Source organism: Euphorbia lathyris, chromosome 1, assembly GCF_963576675.1.
Source record: "Euphorbia lathyris chromosome 1, ddEupLath1.1, whole genome shotgun sequence".
NCBI classification, from domain to species: domain Eukaryota; kingdom Viridiplantae; phylum Streptophyta; class Magnoliopsida; order Malpighiales; family Euphorbiaceae; genus Euphorbia; species Euphorbia lathyris.
In genome coordinates this window covers 100,236,547-100,257,917 of record NC_088910.1, presented here as the reverse complement: position 1 = coordinate 100,257,917, position 21,371 = coordinate 100,236,547, and the positions used below count along the sequence as shown (strand labels likewise).

Below are 21,371 nucleotides of genomic sequence, written 5' to 3'. Positions count from 1 at the left end.
TCTTTGATAAAGTGAATTACATCTTTTTGATCAACTTTCTTCATCGGTAAGGCCTCGACCCACTTGGAAAAATAATATGTTGCTACTATGATGAAGCAATGCCCTTTTGATGAGGCCAGAAATATTTTCCCAATTAAATCGATTGCCCAACCTCGAAATGGCCAAGGATTGATTACCGAATGCAATTCTTCTGCAGGAACACGTTGAACTTGGCCGTACATTTGACATTTCTTGCAACCTTTTGCATATGTCATGCAATCTTTTACAACCGTAGGCCAAAAATAACCGTGCCTATTGAGAGCCATCTCATCCTCCTTCCTGATTGATGTGCACCGCATATGCATTCATGGACTTACCTCATTACCTTCATTGATCTTGGAAATCTGAGGCATTTTAACAACATGCCATCGTAGCTCTTCCAATACAAATCACATGCCAAAAGCGTATAATTCTAAGCTTGAACTCGAAGTGAATACTTCACTTTGTTGGATGGGTTCTCAAGGTAGTCGATGAATGGCTTCCTCCAATCTTGGGCCAAATTAGCGTCAATGTTAAATGACTCGAGTTGCATCTTTCTTTCGGAGATTGGCGGTTGGCCTTGACGTTTGATGAGAATTATTTTGTACATGGTCTCCCTCGAAATTCTCATCCCTGAAGCAATTTGAGCGAGCTCGTCAGCTTCCCAATTCTTGCTTCTCGAAATATGCTCGAGTTCAACATTATCGAATTCCTCCAAAAGTTGCACCGCGAATGCAAAATATGAAGTTAACGATAAACTTGCACATTTATATTCTCTGGTCAAATGTCAGATCACCAATTGTGAATCTCCATAAATTTTGACTTCTTTGGCTCCGAAGTCAATGAGACGAGTCCGATAATCAAGGCTTCGACTCCACTTGATTATTTGTGCACTCGAAATTAAGTTGACAGACAAAATAGTTTTTGCGCAGATAGGAGAGGTAATGACTACACCTGCTCCATTGGAGTTGTCCGTACTTTAACCATCGAACCTTAAGGTCCATGGCTTCTTTCGTACCATGTGAATTGGGAGCTCCATCTCTTCGGGATATTGAAAATTTGAGGGGTGGTCGGCTACGAATTCTGCAATCGCATTTCCTTTTACCGATGCCTGTGGTAAATAAATTAGTGTGAACTCTACCAATGCTAGCGACCATTTTCCAATTCTTCCGAAAATAATAGGCTGATTTAACATGTGCTTGATCAAGTCCGTACTTGTAATCACGTACACCATTGCCTTGAGCAAATAATGACGCAACTTGGTGCAAGCAAAGTAAAGGGCAAGACACGTCTTCTCGATCATGCTATAACGCGTCTCGATGGGAAGTAGCGTCCGACTGAAATAGTATATCACTTGCTCATGCTTGTTAGAGTTGTCTTAGGCTAGCAAACAACCAATAGACTCTTCGGCAGCAGAAATGTATAATTTGAGTGGTGTCCCTTCCTTTGGTGGCATTAAAACTGGTGGGTTACTCAAATAATTTTTGATCTCCTCGAACCCCTTTTGATGCTTTTTTTCCCATTTGAAGTTTTCCTCATCTTTGAGTTTTAATAACTCGAAAAACACTCTAGATTTCTTGGCCAAGTTTGAGATGAAGCGTCTCAAATAATTTACCTGGTCGAGGAATCTTTGCAACTCTTTTTTGTTTCTCGAAGGTTGAGCTTCTCAGATTGATTTAGCTTTATTTTTATCAATCTCAAATGCCTCTTTGATGCACTAAAAATCCGAGAAAATTGTCGGCTTTGACTCTAAATGCACTTTTTAAAGGATTGAGTTTCAAATTGTACCTTCGCATTCTTTCGAATGCTTTCCTCAAATGCTCGACATGATCCCTCTCTTGTTTTGACTTTGCGACGATATCATCGACATAAACCTCCATGTAAACTCTGAGTAAGTCATGGAAAATTGCATCATCGCTCATTGGTATGTCGTCCCAACGTTCTTTAATCTGAATGGCATGACCACCCATTCGAATGTTCCAATCGATCCTAGGCAATGGAAACAGATCTTTGAAATGTCATCTTTGGCTATAGGGATTTGATTATAGCTAGCAAAACAATCACATAGAGAAATCATCTCATTCTTTGACACAACATCCACCAACATGTCTGCAATAGGCATTATGTACACATCATTCGGTGTGGCTAAATTCAAATCACAAAAATCAACACATACGTTTAATTTTCCATTTTTCTTCACCACGGGAACGAAATTGGAAAGCCATTCCACATATCTCGTCGGTCGAATAAATTTAGCCTTGAGAAGTTTCTCAATCTCCTCTTGGACTTTAGCCTCCATTTCTTTGCTCATTTGTCGCGTCGCTTGTTGGAAAGGTTTAAATTCGGGTTTAATTGGCAACTTATGCTCAACCACATGTTTGTCAAGTCCAGGCATTTCCACTACTAGAAAATGTCCAATTGCTGATGGAATTTTTTGACGGAAAGGATTTCGTCGTAAATTTTGACGGAATTCCATCAGTATGTCTTTCGTCAATATGGCTGACGGATTTTATGACGGAATAAAAATTCCATCAAAATATTTTGGCAGGAATATCACCCCCACTGATTCTGACGTTGTATACGGAAAATATCCTGTCGAATTTGTTAACGAAATTGTTGACGGAATATTATTCTGTCAATACTTGCTGACAAATTTCCATCAAAATTAATATATTTCACATTTTTAAAACCAAAAATCTTATTATTGTAACTTTAATGTGTAGTTTTATTTTGGTTACAGATAGATTCATCAAAACAATATCTTTATTTGAATTTAATAACTTTTTATTTATTAAAATTATCTTAAATATATATAAAATATCTAGTTAAGTTTAACTTTTTCTATATGGATTTTCAATTCATGTGTATATTTTACTTCATCATGTTCGAACAGCAGGAGCCCCGATCATTAGGTTCGTCCGCAACCTGCATTTGAAACCCGATCGCAGCCTTCGTAGTAGCAACTTGTCGGTGAGCAGCACCTCTAGTCGCATAGTGTGATTCCACCCTTCATCCAAACGTCAGAGTCGCCTCGTCCTCCCCCAATTCTGGCTGTGCTGGCCAAACATCGGGCCGCTGAGCAGGCTTCCTCCGTCGTGGTACTGATTTGGTTTTCTTCTCTGTCAATCAACAATTCCATAGGCCAGATCAGTACATCTCAACCGCAGACTCTCAATCTGTAGCCGAATCATCTTCGTTTGTCTTTTCTAATCAAGTCAGACCTAATTTTGGTCCACCGTCATCCTTTTTGTCAAACGCAGTTAGTAATCCTCTACCTATCCATCATACTCAATTCCAATCTAACCTTGTACCTCCTCAAGTCTATCAATTTCATCATTCTAACACTATTAATCCAGTCTATACTGGCCCTGTTGCATCTCCGTTTACTTTACCTAGGGTTCCTCCAGCTAATATTACCATTAATATCAAAATAATCCCACATAATTATAAAGCTTGGAGGATGTCTATTGAATCTACCTTAAAATCTCATCATTTCTTTAATCATATTACTAGCACAGTCCCTCCTCCACCTTAATTTATTTCCCGTACTGGCTATATCACATCCTTCCCAGATTTAATCTTAAGTACATCTTTTACTGCATGGGATGATTTGGAAAAGGCGGTTGAGACATTGCTTTTAAATTCCATCACTGAAAAGATTTATCATCTTAGTACTTGTTTTAGTTTTCCGCATGATATTTGGGTGGCCATTGAACGCACCTATGGCACTATATCAGGAACTAAACAGTTTCAGTTGAGTCTTGAACTGTATGAATTAGAACAGGGTGGGTTGTTTGTTACTGCTTATATGTAAAAACTAAAAGATATTTTAGATGATCTGGCTGCTTCAGGTAATCTATATCCTATGCATATATCACATGCTTTCCTCTTCAAAATTTTGGGTGAAGAATATCGCTCCACTATTCAGAATCTCATCACTCAGAAGGGCACAAACATTGATTATGAACTCCTGAATAACTTGAAAACTATTGAGGGCATGCTTCAAACTACAAGAAAATCTGAGTTGATATCTTCTATTGGTATATGTGCACCTCAGGAAGCCAATGTTCCACTATTGTATCATCGCCACCAAAGAAATGGAATTAGAAGAAGAGAAGGGGTGGTAAGTGTTTCAATTGTGGAGATCCTAGCCACGAGGCTGACAAGTGCAAACTTCCGAAGAATTTTGCTACTCAGAACTATAACTTAGGTCCTCAAGCACATATGGCATGGCAGCAACCTTAGAATTCGTTCTTTAGACCTTCTCAGCCTGGTATCTTGACACTGGTGCCACCTATCACATGACATCTGATCCAACTCAGCTCCAGCAGATGCATACTTATCAGGGTTATGACACTATGTAATTCAACAATGGTAAAGGTTTGAACATTTCTCACTTTGGACATACTCGCATAAATAATCTTCAAATTGATGATGCTTTGATTGTTCCTAAAATCACCAAATCCTTTTTATCTATTCAAAAGTTATCTCGTGATAACTCTTGTTTATTTGAATTTTGGCCTAACCATTTTCTTGTAAAAGACCAAACAATTGAGGAAATCCTATTACGCGGCCTAAGTAAAGATGGGCTATATGTTCTTTTTGTCCTTTAGGCAAGCTAGCTAGAACTTCTTTACCTTTCATTAGTTGTTTTAGTACATTTATTTTTGAAAATTTACACCTGGATGTTTAGGGCCCAGCTCTAACGTTATCTTGTCTTGGCCACCGTTACCTTTTAATTATCATTGATGAATTCGCTAGATTTGGATGAGTGTTCTGTTTAAAAAAATAAGGGTGAGGTTTTTTGTACCTTTCGTGACTTCTATGTCATGATTTCTAATCAGTATAATGCAAGAGTTAAAAACTTCTATTCTGATATGTGGGGGGGTTTCAAAAATTACAACCCTTCCTTAAAAGCCATGACATTGTGCACAAAATTATTATTATTATTACTAAATAACAAAGACTTCATAATTCTTATTTTATGAGATGAATGTTTTCTATTGAAGAACTTCTATTCGATATTTATAGCAAAATTAGTGTAAGAATGAAATATTATTTTTTCAATAAAAAAATCTATCATCAAGTTAAATTTGTATTATTATATACATATGCATTATTCTAAAGTACAAACTTATTTTGGAAAAATAAATAACATAGGATATGTGAAACTGAGTAAGCTAGAGTGAAATTAAATCTGGACATGGTTTTATATACAAAGGAGCGAAAAAGAAATTTCTAAAGATGTTAAAAGAAATGATAGCTGAAGCAACTATAACAGATAGTATTAAAGTAACTTATATTTGTACTAAAACAATCTTTTTTCTTGAATCGAACTTCAAGTGTGGTTGCCACTAATGAGTCATGTGTATTACTCCAATAAAATAAAAAGGTGAGTCTGTCGTGGATGGATCCATGCACCCTTCCCTTGATTCCATATGTTTGGAAAAAGATCAAGGGGGAAACAGAGGAGAAGAAGTGGATGAAGGCCTTACAATCTTCCCTTGATGAAAGTGAATGGTTTGCAGTTTTTGGTGGCACCATTTAAGCTGTGAAGAGGATACAAGTGGCAATTGGAGCACCTTTGATATCAACTTCATATCTATCTTTGTGAATAACATCTCTTTTCTTTGCGATTCTTCAACACTACTATTTTCCACTCTTCTTATCCAACATTTTTGTTTTCCTTGTGAATCTTTCAGCCACAGTTCCTTCTACATCAATGCATACACGACCATTTAGCTTTTTTTTTATTACATATATATTTTCCTATATACATTTGTCTTTTAGTTATACATAAGATTCTTTTACCTCAAATATATATACTCAGAAATAGTTATTTGTATAATTCAATTTTGGCTATGGTGTCAGTTTGTCTCCAAATGATGTTTTTTTATAATAATTTAGTTATTTAATTTGATATTTTTAATAAATCAATCCAAAATTATACGTGTTTCAGCAACAGATTTATAGATATTAAAAACAACCAATAATTAATATAAGAAATTATATAATACTTCTAGAGTAATACACCCTACTCGTACATATTTATTTTCTACAGCACATGCATCTTAATGACTAAGTGAATTTGGTCATTCACCGTTAGATATATGTTTATTAAATCTAAGTCTTAGGATGCTTTGAATCTCCACCTTAGGATTCTAATAAGCCTAGATCTAATGGTGAATGATCAAATTCTACATGGTCATTAATGTGCATGCGATCAAAACCGTTATTTTCTAACACCAATCATCTCCGATGAAGTAATATACATCTATTTTTTTTTAACTAATTAGGCATATTACTTAAACTCAGAACAATCAAAATTATCTATGTAATATATCCACAATATTGATTATTTTAGGCTGATTTATTCAATATGTAGATCTTGAGTTCGAATATTAATGTACAAAACCAATAGACTTAATATATTAGGGCCATATACATGGCCAAATAATTTGATTGGTCTTCTGAACTTTTGAGATGTCTTATTAGCTCTATAAACTTGTTTAAAATGGCATTTCCCCCCTTAAACTAGCTTAAAATGATATATTGGCTTCCCCCTTAACCTATATATTAACCTCTTGAATTTTCTCAAAGTGATACACATTTCAAATTTTTCAAATATATACTTGCCACACGTATGATTTAGAGGGTTGATTATATAACTTTAAGCAAGTTAAAAAGGTTAAAGAGATCTCCAAAATGCAGAGGTGAATCAATTTTGTTTGACCAATTATGCAAAGCCCCTTGTTATTGTTTGAGAGTGAATTGATTAAATCTATTGATTAAAGAATGTAAATTATAGAGGTATAAATGCGAGACTCTAGAGAGAGACCTATTGAAACTATACAAAGAGATAGATTAGGATAAGAAAGATTTATCCTAATTACAACTAATCCTATAATTATCACTAAGAAATTGAAGAAAAATAAACTCTACATAGCTAGAGTTTAGTTCACTAACAGCCCTCTAAAGTCAATAACGAGAGGATATCTAAAGACGTTTGCGCAAAAAAAGGAAAACAAGTGCTTGAAAGCGGCTTGGTTAAAATGTCAACAACCTAATCCTTTGTTAGTACGAACCAACCTGAAACAAATCCATTAGCTACTTGTTCCAGTACAAAATGGTAGTCCAAATCAATATTCTTTGGTGCAAGCATGGAACACTCTATTAATAGTTAGGTAAATGAGACCAATATTATCACACTAAAGTTGCACAGGGTGAGGAATCGAAAAGTGGAGCTCTCACATGAGCGATTAGATCTAAGAAACTCCATAGTTGTATTCACAACAAATTTGTATTCGCTTTTTATAGAAGAGAGAGAGAGAGAGAGAAATCATGAGTTTCTTATGAGAGAGAGAGAAATCATGAGTTTCTTATGAGTGGTCTAAGACACCAATTTTTTTTGTCAAGGTAAGATCTTCCATGAATATAACACAGAACACGTTTTCACCCTTCTAGTGTTCATCGGTTAGATGATGTAAAATTGACACATATTTACTAAGAAAGCAATATCAGGGCAAGTCAAAATATGGTACTGAAGTGCCCAAATAATGCTTCAACATTCGTCACGTGATTGAAGGCGAGTGTCATGTTCCTTGGAGAGATTTAGAGTTATAGACATCAGGGTAGAGTATGGTCTGTATTCAATCATATTGACCTGATTGAGAGTATGCTCTACATTCAATCATCTTACTCAAAATGACCTATATACCTTACTTGTTGTATTGGATCGCTAGGCGAAGAAAGTAAGAAGAAAAACCAAGATTCTATATGGGTAACTCACATTGAATAGCTTGACCGGTGTTGTGGAGCAAGGCTAGATTGGTGCCAGTGATCAAAATATCATTCACATAGCATAAAATAAAGGTTTTATCCTTGTTAATGTGCTGAAAAAACAAAAAGTTGTCGGCACTAGACATAACAAATCCAAGCTGAGGTAGAAAGTGCTTGAGATGTAGGAACCATTCTTGAGGTGTCTATTTAAAGCCATAGATCTTTCTTGTTAATATCTCGGAATCCTTGTGGCTGTGCTATGTAAATGGTAGTGAGTTTGCCATAAAGAAAGACATTTGAAACATCTAATTGATTAATGGGAAAGTTATGTTCTACTACAAGAGAAAACATTAATTGAATAATTGTGGCTTTAACCATAGGATTGAATGTCTATTTTATAGTGAATACCAAATAAATATCAAATAACTGTATGAATCCACGAGTGACTGTGTCAGGATGATACTGACCTAAGGGAGCATGCCATTATGCAAACATAATCTCTTTTCCAACCAAAGCATGTCTCAGTATGAGAGGCATGATGTATACGTCATCTATACTCGATCCTCGCAAGAGGATTTTCTTATTTACTTGTAGGGATTACAACGGGTAGGGTACCCGCGGGTAATATCATTCTCAAACCCTTACCCTTTTATTTTTTAACTACCCGTACCCGTCCCATTACCCTAACGGGTATAATTTTTGCATCCCATACCCTTCCCATTTAATTCGCGGGTACCCGTGGGTACCCTTACCTGTTAAGAATCAATAAATAAAAAAAAATATTACAAATTTAACAAACTATAAATTTAATAAATCATCAATCTAAAAATTGAATAAATTGAATCTTAATTAATAAGAATAAAGTAGCTTAGTGGTATCACTCAATTGTTGAAAAATAAATGGTTGGGATTTAAATTTCAAGTATTATATTTAAAAAACAATGATATTTATTAATATAAAATTTTTTTATAACGGGTACCGGGTACCCTAGGGGGTATTCCCATACCGGTCCCATTACCCTAACGGGTAATGGTTTTGATCCCATACCCGTCCCATACCCTTTTATACAGGGTACGGGTAGTCCCATTAAGGTCGGGTAGTGCCGGATACTCGCGGGTACATTACCCGTTGCCATCCCTACTTACTTGGTCCTTAATAAGAAAGTAAGATGGCCAAAATTCAAAATAGCATGAGTCGTCTTTTGTAGATTTTTAAACAGAGAGTAACGATTTAGTAAACTGAGGCACAAGCAAGATAACTTTAGTATGAAAATTATTAAAGACCGATGTACCCTCATGATGAATAGGTAAACCTTAACCATTAGTTAAGTAGATATTATCATGTCTTTGATAGGGTACCATGTTCTGAAGTTGAATGGTGTCGTTTGTCACCACTATGCGTTGCGTTGCTCCCATGTTATTTTTTTTTTTTTTTAGAGTGAATTGGATTAAATTTCTTGATTAAAGAAATGCAAATTAGGAAGGTATAAATACAACCACCTGACTAGATTCAAACCGATAAAATAATATTAAAATTAGTACTAAATAAAGAGATTACCTTTCTCAATTGGGTAGTGAGATGAGCAAAGAGATATAAATCTCTGGGGTCTTCCACAGGTGGGCAACTCCAAAAGGAATTTCTGAATTTCCACCATCTCTTTTTCTTCTCATCTGTATTCACAAATACCCAAAAAGCTTCTATACACCTCTCTATGGCCTTCACTACTTCTCCAACACTTGTGCCTTCTTTTTTCATTTCATCTTTTTCCTCCTCCATAAACCCTTGTAATTAATTAACACCCACAAATTTAATTATCTCTAATCATGACTTTTTCTTCCATAAAACTAATTAATTATTAAACACTTCAATCATACTTATAATAATGTATTTATAATACATCATCATTTACATATTCCTGAAAGTCAGTCAATGAAGAAATGGACTTGTTCAATTTGAACAAATTACAAGAATTTAAGAATTTTTAATTTACTCATTAATATTGGAAAATATTCAAACATTAGTTTCATATTTTTAATACTGTACACAGCTAGAGATAAGGGAAAAAGAAAATTCTTATTTTTGCATATTAATTAATTACAAAGTCAGAACAGAAATATTTTATTTTTTCTATGAAAAAAGACAAATAAAATAAAATAAATATAAGTTGAATTAATTATACTAAAAATTTAAGTTGATAATTAATACTCAATACATTTTTTTTACTGTTATCTCTAACATAAGTGACATGATCAATATATGGTGAAACTCTTAGCCTGTTGATTGAGAGCTTATCTATGACTGTAGAGATTTTTGGAAATGTACCAATTTAGGTTCAACATTCAAAATAACATTAATATAAGCTTAACGTTTACGACATGATATCAATTTAGGCTTAACGTTTACAATATCGCATCAATTTAAGGCTCACGTATAAAATAGCATCAATATTAACTTAACGTTTATAAAATAATACGAATTTAAGCTTAACATTTACAAAATATATACAATTTAAGCTAAACGTCATAATTAAATTAAGGGTAATTAATTTATTAGTCCCTATATTTTGACAAAACACACTGTTTAGTCCCTATATTTTCAAAAACACATGGTAAGGTCCCTAACCTTTTTCTCAATGAACTGTTTAGTCCTTCCGTCTGTTTGTTAGATTTTTTACCGTTTATGACTTCGGAAATGACTAAATTACCCTTTACTATTTACCTTCAAACTTTAGAAGAGGAAATCCAATTTAAAAGAAAAAGCTATTTGTATGGAGAACAAGAAAAAGAAAAGACTCAATGCTTACGAATTTGAACGATTAAGAAGAAAATCAAGAAGAAGAACACTCAAAATTGATTTCAGATGTATTAGAGTTTAAAGGAAAGGAAAAGAAGAACGCAAATCCAAATTGATCTTCATGAGAGTCTAACGGTAGGGACTAAACAGTTCACCGAGAAAAACGTTAGGGACTAAACAGTTCATCGAGAAAAAGGTTAGGGACTTTGTCATGTGTTTTTAAAAATACAGGGACTAAACAGTGTATTTTATCAAAATATAGGGACTAATAAATTAATTACCCATAAATTAATCATATTATATTCTTTCCATATTAACTTTATATGTTATCTTTTTATTTAGTTCTATTTTATTATTTATTATAATACAATCAATTAGTATTCTTACCCATTAAGAACTTATATTTGTTTTTCATCAATTATTCCATGACTCCTAAATCTCATGGCTCATGTAATATATGCAAACTAAAAGTAATTGAATATCCACAAGATTTCGAACACTAATATATTATAAAGTGTTCGAAATCTTGTGGATATTCAATTACTTTTAGTTTGCATATATTACATGAGCCATGAGATTTAGGAGTCATGGAATAATTGATGAAAAACAAATATAAGATCTTAATGGGCAAGAATACTAATTGATTGTATTATAATAAATAATAAAATAGAACTAAATAAAAAGGTAACATATAAAGTTAATAGAAAAAGAATATAATATGGTTAATTTAATTGTGACGTTTAGCTTAAATTGGATATATTTTGTAAACGTTAAGCTTAAATTCGTATTATTTTGTAAATGTTAAGCCTATATTGGTGCTATTTTGTACGTGAGGCCTAAATTAATGATATATTATAAACGTTAAGTCTAAATCGATATTATATTGGAAACGTTAAGCCTATATTGATGCTATTTTGAACGTTGAGCCTAAATTGGTACTTCCCCAAAAACCTTATATACCTTATCCCTTAAAAAAAGTGACATGATCAATATAGTGATCACTTATAAATATAGAAAAACTATGTATATTATATCGTGTGTTTATAAATATTAGAGATGTCATTTAAAGTTTTTTTTTTTATCAAAATTAATAAAATATTGATTAAACTATTAAAATGACTAATTTAATTTTAATATTTCTCTCCCAAAACTCTAAAGCTAAGGATAAGTTTGAGAAAAAAATTCTCAAAACATAAAGATAATATAAATGGTCATATAAATTTTTTTGCTATATATATAGTTTAAGGCTGAATTTTGTCTCTAACCAATTTCATTCTTGTGGTATAAAATGATTTAATATTACTTTATAGCAAAGATCTTAATTGAATTTTGTTCTTAGAAAATACTAAAATGGATTGATTATAAGTAAACAAATAAATTAGAATAAAAAGTACCTGAGACGTTGGGAACTTGGAGAAAAGTGTTGAGGTGAAATCTTTTTGTAACAAAATTGTGAATCCTTCTGCCAAAACACCTTTCATCTTCCATAAATCTCTCCAAAATAACTTGAAATTTTTGGAAATCACCGGCAACATTATTGTAAAATACACCATTGCCGGAGGTAGATTGAGCTAGAGCTTCAACCTTTAAATATTGATGGTTAAGAGCTTCCCATGATAAGCATGATTGAGCTACATATACTAACTCCATATCTCTTTCTATGCTTCTTAAATTCATCTTTCTTTCTGATTCACTACTTATTGGATTCTCAATTTCATTCTTCATGATTGCACCTACAAAAAAAAAAAAAAAAAAAAATACCCGACGGGAAATTTCATCTAGACGGAAAATTTCATCGTTAAATAGATGAATAAAGTGAAATTACAACGGAATTCATATATTAGCGACGGTAATTTGCATCTGTAAATAGATGAATAAGGTGAAATTACCCACGAAATACATATATCTACTGACGGAAATTATCAAATCTATTTTCATCTGTCTTTATCCCTCCATACAACAACAACAACAACAACAACAAAGCCTTAGTCCCGAAATGATATATAAAACTGTGAAATTAAGTCGTGTCAGCGACACAAATTCGCTCCATCCACTACCATATTTTCCTCAATTCCCAGTAAACTCATATCCTCTCAATCACCTCTCTTCCAAGTTTGCTTAATTAGGTCTTCCCCTACCCCTCACCACTACATCCCTTTGCCACTCTTCGGTCCTCCTAACCGGTGCATCAAGCGCTTTACGTCTCATATGGCCAAACCACCTTAGTCGGTTTTCTCTCATTTTATTCTCAATAGATGTAACCCCTACTTTATAACATAAGATAGTTGAATCAAAATTATGACATGTTCATAGTGAAATTGAAAGATTTTATATAGATAACTAATTTTTAAAATTTGATAATTAAATCTCAGCCATTAATTTTGAATATAAGCCTTACATGTTCGATTGTAATTGAGCACATCGAACCACCCCATTCTTTCGTTATATTTGTCGTAAACTTCGTCGACATCTTGGCCTTGATCATAACATCCATTGTCATCTTCTGTTTCCACCATAGCAAATGAGTTGTAGCTGCAAATATAAGCTGAACAATACTCATCCGGTTCTCGAGAGCTAATCAAAACCAACGACGAACATTCGTTCATGTCGAGATTATTAGCTACAGCCGAATCGGAGCTACAAATAGACGACGAAGATGATGATGATAGAGATGCCATATATTGATCAGAGCTCTCTGAACCGTAGATAGAAGATGAATCATCCTCATACGAGACTTGATCAATTTGGCCTAACTCTTCTTCAAACACATAATATTTTTCAAACTGTAATACTTGTTGTGAGCATGAATAACTATAAGAATTAATAATATGGTTTGTATGATCTTCTTCTTCTTCTGTTTGATAAGATTGATGATTGACACAATTTTTGAGAAACAAGAAAACATAGGAATAAAGAAAAGAAATGATTTGAAGATAGAATAAAAAGATAAAATTGAGCCAAAGAAAAATTTGGCAGAAAAAAAGAAAAAAGGGATGGATATAGAAGCTCAAGAAAAACCACTTCAAAAATCCATGTGGGATTACAAAAGCTTCAATTATTAACCAACAATGAGCAAGGTTATTAGTCATTGATGTTTGATTATAAATTTAATAGCCACTAATAAGTTTGAGATGCTAGGCTAGGAAGCTTTATTTTATATACAAGCTTGTGGAATATTATATCATAATAAAAATATTGAAGGACCTAACCAGGAAAGTGCAGTGTTGGAAATTAATCAGCCTCTAACAATTGACAAAATAAAATTTACAAATTTTTTAAGTAAATATAAGTCTACCCCACCTTCACAAATTAAATCATAGACTTGATGAGAATTGAAAGTGTGAATTAATATAGCTCTAATAATTAGCACTTGTTTTTTTATATATAATTTGTATGATTCTCGGTTGGAGGCTCGTAAGGCACCTTTTTAGATAGATTCTCTTACAATTAAAACTTTCTCTATACACTAGGAGTCGAACTCGGGATCTAACTTAAGCGACTTCAAGCTCTTAACCACTCAAGTCAACCATAATCGGTAATAATTAACATTTGTTTTTTTTAATCAAAGAATATCAATCAATTAAATAGAAACGTCTTTACACAGAGACTCCAGCAACCAATCTGGAGCAATGATAACACTAGTATTGGACAGGGCGTGTCGTGCAACAACATGTACTACCCCATTCACTAGTTTTGGAGCATATGACACTTTAAAATCATGTCTAGAACTAAGAACCTGTTTATCCTAAATGATACTGGCTAAATCTGACTCATCTTCTATGGGAGATCTAACTTAAGCGACTTCAGACCCTTAACCACTCAAGTAAACCATAATCGGTAATAATTAACATCTGTTAGTTAATCATGAAAGATTTATTTATTTTGTTTTTTTTTTCAGTTTCTTCTACCTTATGTTGGGCTTTGGAGACTTATAATTGTTGGGCTTTGGAGACTTATAGATCTACTTCAGCGATCCAACTCTAAATTTTTTGGTCGATTAGGGTTTCTTGAGGAGTATAAATATAGCCTCTTTCTTTGTAATCCGTATCTCTAAAATTATAGTAAAATATCCTGGCTTGGTAGTGCCCCCAGACGTAGTCATTCAAATTGAGTGGGGAACTGGGTAACAATTCTTGTGTGTTTGTTTGTGTTTCGTTTATCGTAATTGCATTAGTTTCTAACAATTGGTATCGGAGCGAGGTTACTGGGGCAATTACGATGGGAGACAGAAAAACACTTGTGGAGAAATTCGATGGTTCGGATTTTGGTTTCTAGAAGATGTAGATCGAGGATTACCTGTACGGTAAAGATCTGTACCAGCCTCTAGGTGACCAGCTGGATGATATGTATGATGAAGAGTGGAAGCTGTTGGACAGAAAAGCGATGAGCGTGATTCGCCTGTCGCTGTCCAGGAACGTGGCGCATCACACGGTGAAGGCAAAGACCGCGAATGAGATGTAGGAGATTTTGAGTTCGTTGTATGAGAAGCCTTCCACGACAAACAAGGTTCATCTGATGCGACGACTGTTTAATCTGCAGATGAATCATCCATGTGCTCAGAATAATTACTTATTTAATAAATAAATAAATAAAAACAAACAAACACACTCAGCAGTCTTATCATTATGAGACTGTAAAACAGTAATTAGCAAAGATTTGGTTTCTACAATTTGGGACCAAACATGTATAACTAAATTATATTAAATATTACTAATATTTAATTTGATAAATCAATTAAGTGGCTAGTAGTGGATATACAATATTATAATTTAGTTATACTACAGTAGAACCTCTATATAGGAATACTCTATATTAGAATAACCTCCCAATTGTTATACAAAAGTTTGGTCCCAAGTGCTGAGAGTCTTTGTTATACCAACCTCTATATAGGAATAACCTCCCAATTGTTATACAAATAGTCCGGTCCCAAGTCTATTCCTATATAGAGGTTTTACTGTATTATAATACATTGATACTATAGCCCATCATTGATACTATTATAAGTTGAAGAACAAACTACCCAATTACTTAAAGGACCAAATATTATACATGCATCATTGATAACTTAGAGAAAAAAATTTGTTTGAAATCCCTTGATGGTCTCGAGGGAGATCCGCTTATAAATCTTACAAGACAAATGCAAAGACAGGAGGCGTTGAAACGTGCACAACACATACACATATTACCATGTAATGCAATTAATCAATAAATGGAATTGTCAGAAATTGAACTTTGTACCACTTAATCAAACTGGCTCTAATACCATATTATGGAACCAATTGAACTAAAAGCTCGAGATGATAGTTAAAGATCCATTTCATATTAATATCTGACAAATATCACAAAGAGAAAAATTACACATTTTGTATATTGCGTAATTGTATATTTTTAAGGGAGTGAGACCATTTAAATAAAAGTAAGAATTCCAAATAACCAACATTCCTGATCTCCACTTACACAAAAAAATGACTCATAGGATAGATGAGATGTCTTCTTCCGTCACTAAAAAAATCTTTGAAGAAATGGAAAAAGATATTGTATTGGTTAAAGGAGTGTGAGCGTTTAGATTACCATGCCCTCACAAAGAGTCCATCGACCTCCTCATGGCTACTTCTCCATTTACTCCATCTTCCTCTTTAATAGGCTATCTAACGCCTTCTCAAATCCCCTTGCTAGCATCTTGTCGTATTTTCCAGCTCTACCCGGTGTAAATTCATCCTAATACTTGGACCGAGTTAATTTCCATGCACTAGGTATGCCATGGCCTAAACGTGACTCTATTTGGCACCAATTGTATAATATGGTTTCTCCTTCCATGTGGCCTAACATTGAGGATCACTACACCTTCTACAAGGGGGAAATCCTTTCAATTCTTCACTAAACGGGCTTCTTCTGTCAAAAACTGGAAGAATGACTTCTTCTTTATCAAGGCAAAGGAAATCCATAACTTTCTAATGGATGGGAACACAAACCCCAAGGCCTCACTTCCTCCCAAAGCAACCCTAGCTGCAGACATGAAAGAAGAGATAAGCAGGCTGAAGGATATAGTAGTGGAGTCCTAGGGATTACAACTGGTTATTGAGACATATCTAACTAATGTGACTCTAGTGGAGTGCGATGAAATGGCGAAGATCTACCAATATTTATTGGAACAAGGTTGAATCACAGGTCCTTATTGTTTTCTCTTTACTCCTTGTCTTTTCGTGCATGTAATTGAATAATGGATGTTACATATTGTTGGAGTTTAGTGTCCTAAAGAAAATTATTTTAGAATATTAATATTAATGAATAAATTGTTTATTTGATCATTTGTTTAATCAGATATATAGCATTAAAATATAACTATATATAAAGGCAAGAATCTTTCATAAAGAAAGTAACCCTAAGTTTATTTAAGTAGTTATAAAGTGTTCATACAAGCATGAAGTGAGACTTTACTTTATAATAGAACCAATAGACTTAAAGTAAACCCAAGTCAAGTAATATGTTATAGGGGTTGACATATTACTGTTGAGACTTGCATGTAATAGTGTTTTCTGTCGAGACAGAAAGCTGATCTCACAAGCTTTAGATATTCAGATATCTAGACAGTTACATGGATCCGGTGAAGGAGTTCATTAGGATTGGGACCCGACTTGAGATAACAGAATGGATTGATTTATCTAATGTGTCAACTGTTCATCTCATTGGTATTAGTAGGTATAACTAATCCTCAGACTCAAACATTCGTTAATTAGTGATTCTGGATTATGGAGTCTGATATTTTGATTCTGTGCGAGCACGATCCAATAGGTGAGAGCCTAGGGTGTGTGAGAGCAGGGTTGGGTATCACACAAAGTAATTGCAGAATAGTTAATGTCAGATTGAGCATTCGTCACTCCTGATAAGTGGGAGATATATCCAAATGGCCGCTTGTGGTAAATTGACTAAAATCCTTGTAAGGTGATACAGTTAAGAGTAGAAATGAACATTTCACTTAACTTATCTTTTCAGAGTGAATTCAACCTGTACAAGTAAAACCGGACTCTTCGTTATATGTAACTTTGACACATTCCATGGTTATAAGGAATTGACCGATAGGATATAGTTGATGAAGGATCGTATTATACTGTACCTAATACAGAAAGGTTAACGTCAGTTATCAACCTGACTTCTTAATTGCTCTGGGGGAATATCATAGGTTCTGCTAGTAATAGCTCGCGACGGTATTCCGTTATATATATGTTGGAATTAATCGTGATGAATAATTTCAAAGGATATATACGGCTAGTGGCAATAAAGAACCTAATGGGTCGCATATGGGACTTGGAATCGGAGGACGAAAATGTAAATTATTGAGACATAGTGCATGGGCCGAAATTTATATATTAAATAGGGATATTAATTTGATTTAATAATTATAATTAGATTATGGTTATAAATTAAATTAGAGGATTATCTGATAATATTAATTAGAAGTTTTTATATGATTGAAACTCTAATTAATTATCCCTAACAATAATTAAATTATTAATTTGATTAATAATAATTATCTAGATATAATTAATTGTTGTTTAGATAATATTAAAGTGTTTATTTAATTATCTAATTAGTAATCCTATTCCGAATAAGATTCTGATTATTTAATTATCTAACACAACTGTGATTAGGGTTTAGAGAAGTCTATAAATAGACTCCCTAACCCATGAATTTCGACTAACACACATAAGAAGGATAAGAGGAACCGTTCCGTCTTTCGTCTCGGCTAATTTACTTTATTTCTTACTCCCTCTTTGATCTCGTATCGATTTCTGTTAGAGGCAATCATTGCGATTGCTATTTATTAAAGGTTGATCACTGATTAGTTCTGTTTTGTGTTGAATCAAATGTTCGTGGTTCACGAGTTGATAATAACAAGTTGTGGGCGCTTCGTTTGCAACGGTAGATAGTTCTTCAATAAAGGTATTACTTTCTATCCCTCTTTATATGAAATAACAATTAACAGATCTTGGAAAAGGGAAATAGATAAAATAGATAAAATTTTATTATTCCACTATGCCTATGCTTGTCTATTTTCCTACACATATGTAGAGATCATACAATATATGGAGATTCTAGCAAAGGGTTCGGCTCCTGCTCATGAGGATCCAATTACAATTCCAGAGAATGCATGAGCTACCCTAAAAAATGCAACTTTTAGAAACAAAAAGCGAGAAAGTTCTCGGAAGGTCCTAGCTCCAATAAAGAAGAGGAGTAAAAGTATGTTTGGGAAAAAAAACCAGCTCACGAGGAGGTCACTTTTGAGCAAGGTGATGGAGTTCCTTCCCGTTAATCTGCCAAATTCGGAGAGACACACAGCTGCTCCATCACCTTCAGCAACCATGGTAGAACCTCTAATTGCTCGGCAACATTCCATGCAATTATGACATAACACACTTAATTCTCGAGGTAAGTTTGCTGCTCTAACTACAACACATCAAATCGGTGATATCGATCCAACATGCTTCAGCAAAGCCAATAAGAAATATGAATGGCACCAGGCAATGTCTAATGAAATCAAAGCGCTTCTAGACAATAAAAAATAAGTACTTGTTCCTGTCCCTTTAGTCACATGTCGTTGGCTCTTTCGGACAAAATGAAACTCTGATGGCATAATTGAATGCTAAAAAGCTCGAGTTTTAGTTCGAATGTTCACACAATAGTCTGGTATCGATTATAAAGAAACATTCAGCCCAATTGTAAAAGCCACAATCATACGAATCATATTTGCTCTTGCAGAATCAAATGGATAGTTCATTAATCAAACTTGATGTCTCTAATGCATTCCTCCATGGAGACCTCTCCGAACAAATATACATGGAACAACCTTAGGGCTTCATTGATGTTGACAATCCTGGTCATGTGTGTCTTCTAAAAAAAGCATGCATGGTTTGAAACAGGCTCACATGGAATGGTTTAGTCAAGCAAACCATCTCCAACATTAAGCAAGAATTTCCAATCCATAATCTCAGCAAAACATTTTATTTTTTGGGAATTGAGATACGATACATGTCCACATGCATCCACCTTTGTCAAACCAAATATGCCAATGAAATTTTCGATCGAGTAAAAATGATTGATTTCAAACCTTGTACTACATCGCTAGCCAAAAATCCAATTCTATCCAAGGAAGTCGGTACCCCACTCTCCTCGGGTGAAGAATATAGAAGCATTGTGGGTGCACTTTAATATTTCACCTTAACTCGCCCTGACATTGCATTTTCCGTCAATAATCTATGTCAATTCCTTCACTCCCCAATTAATGATCATTGGAAAAGTGTAAAGCGTGTCTTTCAATATATTCAAGGCATAATGGATCATGGCATTCTCCTTTTATCCAACCTTAGTCACTTCATTCCCTGCTACTCTGATAGTGATTTGGTGTGGCTGCTCAGACGACCGATGGTCCACAGGTGCATTTTGTATTTTTTTTCTCGGTAATAGTCTCATCTCATAGCACAACAAAAAACAACTAACAATTGCTCGCTCATCCACCGAAAGCGAATACAAAGTTGTTACAAATGCCACTGCTGAATTACTCTATCTACGCTCACTCCTAAATGACCTTCACTTTCCTGTACCTCGATCCGTCCAACTATGGTGTGATAACGCCTGTGCAATATACCTCATTGCCATCCCGGTATTTCATGCTTGCACAAAAACGTATTGAACTGGACTATCATTTTGTTCATGAGCAAGTCCAACCGAGATTCCTAAATGTTCAGTTTATTCCAATAGCAGATCAAGTGGCAGACATACTCACCAAGCCTCTGCCTAGCACACGGTTTGAGCTTCTCCGGTCATGACTCACCGTGCAATCCCGCCATCAGCTTGAAGGTTGATGTTAGAGATAATTCAAATATTATCTCATTTACTCATTCAAACTTATTTGTTTCTTTAAATCAATTTGATAATAGCTTCCCTATTTTTCTCCTATTCTGTAGGACTCTTTCTTACTTAGTCATATATATATACTTTTCTGTAACTCAAAATCTAATTAAGAAGTACAAGAATACAGTACAAAAGTATTTATCAAACACTTATCTTTTCTCATACGATAACAAAATTCACCTATTAAAAAATTTATGAAGATTTTTTTATAGAATAAAAATTTACGAAGATTACTTCATAATCATGAGTTGAGTCAATGGTTGTACCATCTCATTTCTTATTAACTAAACTACCTAATCCTAACTATCACTCTCAATCTCTCTGTTTATCTTTTTGTTTTTTCCATTATCCAACACCCTATTATTATACGAGTAATTCTTGTCATGTACACACTTAATCAAATATTTACATATATATTATGATCTACCAAATTAATTAGGCAAATTATTATTTTTATTATAAGAAATTTCATATGAAGATATCAAATTGAAATGATACTCGTGCACGAAAAGGCATGATGATGGCAGAAAGATACATCAAACATTTTGAATAATATTATGTATATCCTTTCTATATAAAAAAAAACATGTAATTAAAATTGAAGAATTGGACACAACCATGTGTGGGATATATATGTATTAGCAATTTCTGGGAAGAAAGGATCCTAAAGTTACTAATAATTTCAAATTTGATGGATTGAGCCTGATTTATTTTAACATATCAGAACTTTTGATCATTTTCTTTAGTCACATTAAGTATTTTTTTATGAATATCTAATTCGGGTTAAAAAAATATTGGCCTAATGCTCCTCCAGCCCTCTTAACTTGTCCAAATTGGTCATTTTACTCCCTCAACTCATCAAATGTTCAATT

General features: G+C 33.8%; 1 protein-coding gene across 1 annotated transcript; it reads right to left on the bottom strand.

Annotated features, from left to right (window-relative positions):
- Positions 1 to 5,167: 5,167 nt before the first annotated feature.
- Positions 5,168 to 13,679, bottom strand: LOC136218851 (uncharacterized). Its single transcript, XM_066005996.1, has 4 exons — positions 12,989 to 13,679; positions 11,985 to 12,323; positions 9,355 to 9,578; positions 5,168 to 5,732 (listed from the first exon to the last, which is right to left on the bottom strand). The coding sequence occupies exons 1-4, from the start codon at positions 13,677 to 13,679 to the stop codon at positions 5,472 to 5,474; spliced, it is 1,515 nt and encodes a 504-aa protein (XP_065862068.1). The 3' UTR covers positions 5,168 to 5,471.
- Between the last annotated feature and the right edge of the window lie 7,692 nt (positions 13,680 to 21,371).

What these genes read in the sequence shown, in the direction of transcription:
- LOC136218851 (XM_066005996.1), bottom strand. Translation starts at nt 13,679, where the DNA reads ATGACTAATAACCTTGCTCATTGTTGGTTAATAATTGAAGCTTTTGTA. An exon ending in GCTCAATTACAATCGAACAT is followed by an intron (nt 12,324 to 12,988) that starts GTAAGGCTTATA and finishes TTTTTTTTGTAG; the next exon opens with GTGCAATCATGAAGAATGAA. An exon ending in CCAAGTTCCCAACGTCTCAG is followed by an intron (nt 9,579 to 11,984) that starts GTACTTTTTATT and finishes ATTAATTACAAG; the next exon opens with GGTTTATGGAGGAGGAAAAA.